At 32.0% G+C, this 8,470-nt stretch overlaps 1 protein-coding gene across 1 annotated transcript; it reads right to left on the minus strand.

Moving 5' to 3' along the window:
* Positions 1 to 251: 251 nt before the first annotated feature.
* LOC105110488 (vesicle-associated membrane protein 714) lies at positions 252 to 3,868 on the minus strand. The gene is made up of 4 exons (XM_011005557.1): positions 3,480 to 3,868; positions 3,100 to 3,290; positions 1,597 to 1,760; positions 252 to 646 (listed from the first exon to the last, which is right to left on the minus strand). The coding sequence occupies exons 1-4, from the start codon at positions 3,694 to 3,696 to the stop codon at positions 556 to 558; spliced, it is 663 nt and encodes a 220-aa protein (XP_011003859.1). The 5' UTR covers positions 3,697 to 3,868; the 3' UTR covers positions 252 to 555.
* Positions 3,869 to 8,470: the final 4,602 nt, after the last annotated feature.

Raw genomic sequence — 8,470 nt, forward strand, 5'->3', positions numbered from 1 at the left:
TTCTTGTGGTGCAACGTGGTGTCATCTGTGTTCTGTGGTGTCATCTGTGTTTTATCCTAGCCATAAATTTAAAAGTATTTGGTTGATTAACATAGCATAATTGTGCATGGATCTCACTAAAAACTCTCTTGAAACATTGGTTAAAAAAAACTTACTATGCATAACTTTTTTTAAACCTACGTTTTCAAATCAAAACCACAAAAGCCATCACAAAGCCAAACACACGGTTTGGCAGATGATGTTCCAAAAGATGAATATGAAACTCAGCTCTAAATAACACAATAGCAAGAATAAAGGAATTTACAATGTACACAAATGATTAGTAACAACAACAAGCATGACATCGGGCTTTTCTGTAATAAATACAACATACACCACATGCAATAACAGCATGGGAATCTACAGTGTTATTTCAGCACCTAAGGTGATTTACATTCCGCATACATATCAAAATTTCATAGTCCATTGGAGCTCCCCTTGAATGAAATATACATGTATGGATGTTGCAGAACCATATACCTCGAAGGGTAAATTCAGCACCAGCGAAACTGCATCTCAAGATCTGCATGAAGGAAGAGTGATGCCGCCACAACAAGCAGCAATTATTATGTACAGCAACAAGACAATCAAGCATGTCAGCAGGGCCCTGTCATGTAAACATAAAATTTCTGCTCACTTTATGTACCAGTCAATTGCTAGTAATTTAAGCCATTTCTACAGCGCCATAAGAATTGATACTTGAAGGTTTGGGTTTTTTGCCCAATTCTACTTAAACAATGAAGAAATAGGAAGATCACTTGCTTAAAAATCCATGCCAACCTTCACAATACGTACTACATATAGAATAAGCAAATATAGTAACCATCTATTACTATTGATATGTAAGATGTTACTAAATCTATTTTGCATCCACCGACCAAGTTCTGACATGGTTCCCGGAAATAATCTATCCAAAGGTTTATGCTGGATGCTCTAACAGTTCCAATCAAGTTAATTTAGACATCATGGCAACATCATCGAGATTGAAGTATTTAAATGTCAGCATCTTTCTTAGTAGACGAGCCTGGAGTGACCTAATGGACATTGTAAATGTAGAATATATGAGTGCCATATTTGAGTTTCTAAAATCTTGCATACCCATTAAAAAAAGGTCCTTTTTTAAAAATCTTTATCTTTAAAAGCATATGGATTTTTTGCATCTGGTGATGGAAACGAGCTAATGTTATCCCCAACCGAGGGGTCCTTCTACCTTATTCTACTTCTCACCTTTTCTAGCCTAAAACTGACCTTTTCCCTAGAAAACTCCAGGGTACTCCTATTTAGAAATTTAAATATGATCTATGCAATTTCGAATCATAGAAAAATCTTTTATCATATAGCATGAGCTAGTGTTTTACCCCATTGAGAGGCCCTTCCTTTTTCTACTTCTCACATTTTCTAGCCTAAAACTGCCCTTTTCCCTAGCAAATTCCAGGTTACTCCTATTTAGAAATTTAAATATGCTCTATGCATTTCAAATCAAAATAAGAAAAAACTTTAGCATCAATGTACCAAAAATTAAAAATTAAGTGGTGATAGAAAATCATAGGGTCTTACAAGAGCTTGGCATTTTTCATCCAAAGAGCTCTTCGCAGGCGCTTGGACTGTTTCTTGAAGTGAAATGCACCATCTTGCATTGTAGCAGTCTTGTCAACGAGAAGCTCAATTCGGTCACCTCTTTCGAGTATTTTTTCAATGTTTTCTACCATGACAGTACGGATCTGCACACACTTTTCCAGCATTTGTGAGTATAAAATGAATGAGGAAAAAAATAAAATTCCAAACTGCCACCACTCCCCACTCACCCCGAAGAAAAAACGTAAAAAGAGATTCTAACATTGCACAAGCTCAAGAAGCAAAAGACAAGGCCATTACCTTCAAAAGCCCTAAATAACCTTCTTTAATTATTTTTTTTCCTGAACAATCTCTAGATAAACTAAAAGGCTACAATCATCTGGAACAAAATATTGTGTGATGCATGAGCAAATTAGGAAAACCAAATGACAGCAAGTTTGCAGTTATGGCTATTCATTTAAATATTTTTAAAACTATAAAATTAACTTAGAACATTTATTTGAAAAGAGAATACAACTCATAATTAGAAAGGTCCAATAAATTGAGGATAAAGGATGTTAATGAGAAGCAGTCCTGTAAGTAAAGTGGTTCAGGAAAAAAATAAGATGCAGCAGTGGAAAAGAACTCTTTATGTCAATCTCTTCTGAGAAATAATATGTATGTGATTGTTTTCATTTACTTATTTTATTTATCAGGATTAAGATAAGTTTAGCATCATTCCATAGAAAATAGACCATCCTATGCCAGAGGCACAAGGCTAGGAAAAAAAGGTAAACTCTTGCTTTGTTGTATTTGGTTTGGTTCTTATGCTACTTGACGAATCTTAGAATTTCTTTTTATACAGCTGAAAGCCTTTGACCTGGATCAAGTGCTCAAAGGCACAAACTTTAGCTTAACTTAAGCACATTGACTAGTGATAAAGAGTGCAATATTAAGAAAAATTGATGTTTCCATGATTTCTAAGTGTTTTATAGATAAATTGAATTTATTGTGAAAACAAACTGAAAGTAGTGATGCTATTAAGTAACTACCAGTCTTTCAAACGAGTGTCCACAAACAATCATTCTTTATTAGCCCCTGTAACAACTATACATCATTAGCACTAGAAACTTAGTAAATAGCCGGAGAAGGTGCTTGACTTCAAAGTGAAATAGGTGATTATTTATGTGCACTTTAAGAGTCAGCAATAGATAGAGGTATAGAAAAAAAGGCCAGCTCAATCATGCTGCCTTGCTGAATACGAGTTAAAAAAGATAATGCTCAACAAATGAGCAATGAACGACTGTATTCTCCTCCTCTTTTGGGTTCAAGCCAGTTTCTTGAAGGATTGTTGTGCTTGATGTATTCTCTTTGATGCAATCATGAGAATGACACTCTTTGCGGCAGTATTTCGTTAAAATGAATTGTTTGCCATGATATTTGGTAAAGAAGTTGAACAAGAAAAATAATAGAAGGCGAAGTTGCGAACGAAGAGAAGATACTTGCCTCGCCAACTTCACCTCTTACACGACTGAGAGTATCAGCACTAGGGTTGCTGGAGAAAAACTCCATTTGCTGATGCAAAACCCTAGAAAACTCATCATTCACTGCATAAGCAGGCGCGTAGTGGGCAACTCGTCCATAATTTTTCATGAACCTCATCCGAATGTCCTCCAAGTAGGAAAATGGAATTCTCCCTGTGTCAACCCACAAACTAACACATTATAACATGCCAAGATAATAATAATTTTCAATCAAATTCCCGCCTAAAGATAAAATCGGATTGCTTTCTTTACAACTAAAGCCAGCACAAAATTATTTCATCTCCCTTCGCGATTCAATAACTGGAACTAAGATCGCCAGTAAATAACAAATAAAATACGTACTGCCGAAGGTGTCGTTGGCCATACAGAGAAAAGTGAGGCCATCGGATCTAAGTATGTGGAATATGTAACGATCTTGAGAGAAGCAAAGTCTTGAATCAGCTTCCGATGGAAGCTTCTCCAGGATCCTTCTCGCCACCGCCCCTGTGTTTCCGGTCACAGCGCTGAACTCTGACAGCACCACCGTCCCCCGCGCCACAACCGCATAAATAATCGCCATCTCTCCGTATGGGTATTTTCAATTCGATGGTGGTGGCATGGAAATTAGGTTTTTTGATTTTTTGGGGGCTTGACTTTTGGAAGGGAGTTGGAGGATCAGAGGGTTGAGCCGGCAAGGTCTGTAGTTATCATCACCGGCAAGTCCACGCGGGGATGCCTTTTGATTGGCGGGGTTTTTTTTTTTAGATTAACGTGGTATCCGGGCCAGTTTGCGCGCACTACGACTAATCCTACGGGTCCTGAAGTTAACGGCCATGTAAGCCTCCAGTGGCCATCATATGAGTAACCAAGGATTCGAACCTGAGACCACAGAGAAAACAAATCCCTTAATCCCAAGTTTTTATCACTTGGCCACCACTAAGCCACTGATTGACGGGTTTTTATTTGGTCCCAGACAGTGCATACAGTGCCTCTGCTACTTCTTTATTGGTCACCAACAGCTTTTCATTCTCTGCACTTTATTTATTTATTTATTTTTGGCTTAAATAATGTCAAATTAGATTAACATATTATTATTTTTTAGAGAATATTTAAGTGTAATTATGATTATTTTTAAAATATTTTTTATTTAAAAATATATTAAAATATATTTTTTATTTTTTATAATTAATTATCGAAATAGAAGTAGTCGCGACGAACGCTCATGCTCAGATTATGGCTATTAGTATCGAAGATGGTTACCTAGCTTTGGAAACCCCATCTTTATATGTCTTGTCATTGCTTTCTTTCTCCGAGTCGTGTAGTGCCTGTTCAAGTTACGCAGGAGTCGTTTCAAACCCTTGATAGGCTGGTAGGCTTCCTTGACCATGCTGGGTGGCTCAATGGTTCATCCACCGATTGACCCAAAATCCCAATTTGGGTGATGATTGGTTCGTGCCATTGAAAGAGTGGCAGTGGTGGTGGTAATGTCATGCATGCAAGACCGCCGATCATGGATGGCAGTGAACAAGAAGTCTGGTTACTTAAAGTTACAGTAGCAGTAGCATCATTTATAACTGGTTTCTCGGGAGCAGTGGCTTGGCTATCTAAGCTCACATGGTGTTTTGCAGATTTCAAATCTAATTTACAGTAGCAGAGGCTTGACCTCTGATCATCCTTCTTCACTGAGTTCAGACGAAGAAAGTACTTCTGGGCATGGCTGGCCACTTGTGCAGGCGTTCTCGACACCACTGCATTTCTGCGGTCCGGTCAAGAACAGCCTGCCAATAATTGCAAGCACCAGCACAAAATTTATGGTCAAATTATTTACTGCGATCACCTGATTTTGTGGGAATTGAAGGTAGAGTATCACAGGTCATGTATCGACGCTTTTAGTTTCAGTAATAATTTGTTAAGTATTTTAGAGCTGCTAAAAACTCAAAATTCGGTAATTTCTTTATTGGATTAACTTATGGATAAAATAATAATACATTTTTTTCACAGATTTAAAAACATATTTTGGTCCTTTTTAAATATATTTTTTATTATCAATTTTAAAATTTAAGCTTACAAAAATTAAGATATGAAAAAATCCTTAAAATTTATTTTTTGAGTTATAAATAGTATGTCTTTAAAATTAAGTATTGCTATTCTGACAATATATTTTGTTTTTATTGATGATGGTATATATTTTTTATGAAATTTATATACTAAAATTAAATTTATTTTTAATTAAAAAAATCCATGTCAGAACAATGCATATTACTTTCTATATTTTGAACAAGGATGTTTAATGGAAATTCAATTGTTGATGCAACATTCTCATTTCAAAGCCCTTAAATATAATCTAATGTTTAAGAGAATTTAGAATCAGATTTATTTATTTATTATTCAACAGAATTTTCTTTATATTTAAAACATTTTAATTATTAATATTATTTAATATCATATCATTATCAATTCAAAAACTATTTGAATTCAATCATCCTAGTTGATTCATAATCCATTATAAATTCAATAAATTTTCCATATTACACTTTCATCTAATATTTCATAATTCCGAGTATACTTGAGTGAATATATATGCACACGCACTATTTGATGTCATAATGCTCAATAATAAAGGAATGAAACAAACCAATAATTACATCAAACAAACTTAACACGTGTCCATGAACAACATAGAAAAACAAATACCATAACATAGATATATTTCTTATATCCTAATAAATAAGAATTTGAACTAATAATTAACTAAATATTACTTAGACAATTACACATCTACTTTTAATTAGACAACATATTTATTTAAGTATGGTTTACAAAAGATTAATCTAGATTACTCCGTGTATCATTTCTACACAAAAATATTTTTAATAAAATATATTCAAAAAAAATTCATGCATAGCTAAATATTAATCATGGCAAAGCCGAAAAGAACCTAAAAATTTAAACATTATCATATTTATTAGTACAAGATTATATTTATTAACAATTTTTTATTTTATTTAATAATAATATTGCACATTCACCCATATACATGTTCCATATATTAATATTATTGAATTTAGCAAAAACTCAATCCACCTAGTATTTTTTTATTACCAATAAAATCTGATATCCATTTTTGAATTTTTCAAAATTTAACAATCTTAATTTCAAGGTCAATTAATCAGGTATTCTCTTTCATGTACCAATAAAATTAATTATCCATTCTCAAATATTTCTGATTTCAACATATTCCAATTTGAAAGTTATTCAATTTGGTATTCACTTTCGAATATCTATAAAATTAAATCTCCATTCTTGAATATTTTTAAATTCAGCATTTCTAATGTGGAAGCTAATCAATCCGGTATTCACTTTCAAATATCCATAAAATTAAATATCCATTCTCAGATATTTCTAAATTCAACATTTCCAATTTAGAAGCCAATCAATTCACTATTCACTATCGAATACCTATAAAATTAAATATTTATTCTTAGTTATTTCTAAATTTATTCAGGTTTCTCTCATTGAGTCTTTTTTTTTTATCATTAATCTTAATTACCTACCCAATATTAAATTTTCATATAATTACCCATCTTAATGTTTGACATAAAAACATATAATTAATCTAATAAAGATAAATTGTTCACGTAATCATGCTTGTTTGTGGCATCATAGTTTCCATTGTGTGTGACCTTCTGACAAGCTCTCTTGCATTATCAAATCAAATTTATTTTAGAATCATATATAATTCTACTTTTTATGAAATTTCTCCATTCATCACTCTTTCCTTTATGATATCATTTTTATTATCTTCACCCAAGTACATTATCTAATCTATTTTCTATACAATTATATCATAACTCAAACAATTTCTTCACTAACCTTTAACCTCTTTATAGTTAGTTATGATACCAAAATAAGGAATCCATTTAAGTTTTCCTAATGAAATTCATATCTAATTATCTTTTTATTCTAATTAACACATTTACCCTTTTAATTATTCAAATCAAATTCAAATAATCATAACATTTCACCTATAAGTTTCATAGTTTAATATATCACATTCAACAATTTCTTCAATTATTCATCAACCCATAATTTTTTTTCATGTGTATTAACATTAATCCATTAATCCATCACAAAACACTAATATAGACATTCAAGCATTCAACACAAGTCCAAGTATATTGCTATTTTATGAAAAATTCATCAATATATCATTAAGGATGCATGGCATGTATGAATTAAAGCATCATACCACTTACAAAGAAAAATAAAGATGAAAACCCTAGAACCAACTTTCTCTTTCTTTTCTCCCTTCCTTAAAATTGGCAGCAAGATCTTTAATTTCCCTTAACAATTTTCTTGATTCATAAACCAAATTCCTTTGAAACCCCTTTGTAATCTCTTCCTCTCTTATGTCTAGTGTTTAATTTGATGTAATTTGAGGTGAAAAAACAAAATAAAAATCACACAAACCCTCTTTGTTTCTTCACCTTCCAGCTGGGAGGAAGCAATTTATATATCTATACCTTTCATTATTTCTATTTTAATAATAGTCCCTCAAGTTCCCTAAATTCTCTTTTTATCCTCTCTCTTTTATCTCCTATTTTATTCAACCCTTTTTACCATCAATTTATATTAATTAATTTCACCTCTCTCTAAGTAATTTTATTTATTCATTTGTCTTTTTTTGAGCCTTGGGTTTGATTAATAATCTTAATAATTCACTTATCCATTAAAATTTTAACCGGGTTTACAATTGATTTATATTTTTTTTTGTAAAAAAGAAAGATCATAAATTTAAACAACTCAAGCATGGACAATTCATCTCCACTAGTTTACAAGATTGTGTTAAACATAGACTCATGTAAAAAGAAAATCTAAATGTAATATATATATATATATATATATATATATATATAGAGAGAGAGAGAGAGAGAGAGGTTGCAAGTAACTATTTGACAATGTAATTAAACCCAGAACAATGGGTCAATTTTAAAACTTCTCAATCCAATTCCTTACTTAGTTAAAATTAAATTGTGTGAAAGCTGTTTTGACATAATTTAATTACCTTGATGAGTCCAAAAGCAAGCCAACAATCGGTAAAAAGCATGCCTTTTCTTTTAATAAAGAATTCAAGGTGACCTTTATTTTAATATTGAGATAGTGATATATTGGATCGATTTGAACTTCATAGTTTAACCTATCAAGACCACGATCTGGATCATGGACTTTGCTAGGTTAAGAACTTTATTTTTCTAACTATTAAGTTCTGATCAACTTTTCTTATTCTTCTTCTTCTTCTTCTTCTTTATTATTATTATTATTATTATTATTATTATTATTATTATTATTATTAT

This window comes from Populus euphratica, unplaced genomic scaffold, assembly GCF_000495115.2.
Source record: "Populus euphratica unplaced genomic scaffold, PopEup_1.0 scaffold359.1, whole genome shotgun sequence".
Taxonomy (NCBI): Eukaryota; Viridiplantae; Streptophyta; class Magnoliopsida; order Malpighiales; family Salicaceae; genus Populus; species Populus euphratica.

What these genes read in the sequence shown, in the direction of transcription:
- LOC105110488 (XM_011005557.1), bottom strand. Translation starts at nt 3,696, where the DNA reads ATGGCGATTATTTATGCGGTTGTGGCGCGGGGGACGGTGGTGCTGTCA. An exon ending in GGCCAACGACACCTTCGGCA is followed by an intron (nt 3,291 to 3,479) that starts GTACGTATTTTA and finishes GGGTTGACACAG; the next exon opens with GGAGAATTCCATTTTCCTAC. An exon ending in TAAGAGGTGAAGTTGGCGAG is followed by an intron (nt 1,761 to 3,099) that starts GCAAGTATCTTC and finishes AAGTGTGTGCAG; the next exon opens with ATCCGTACTGTCATGGTAGA.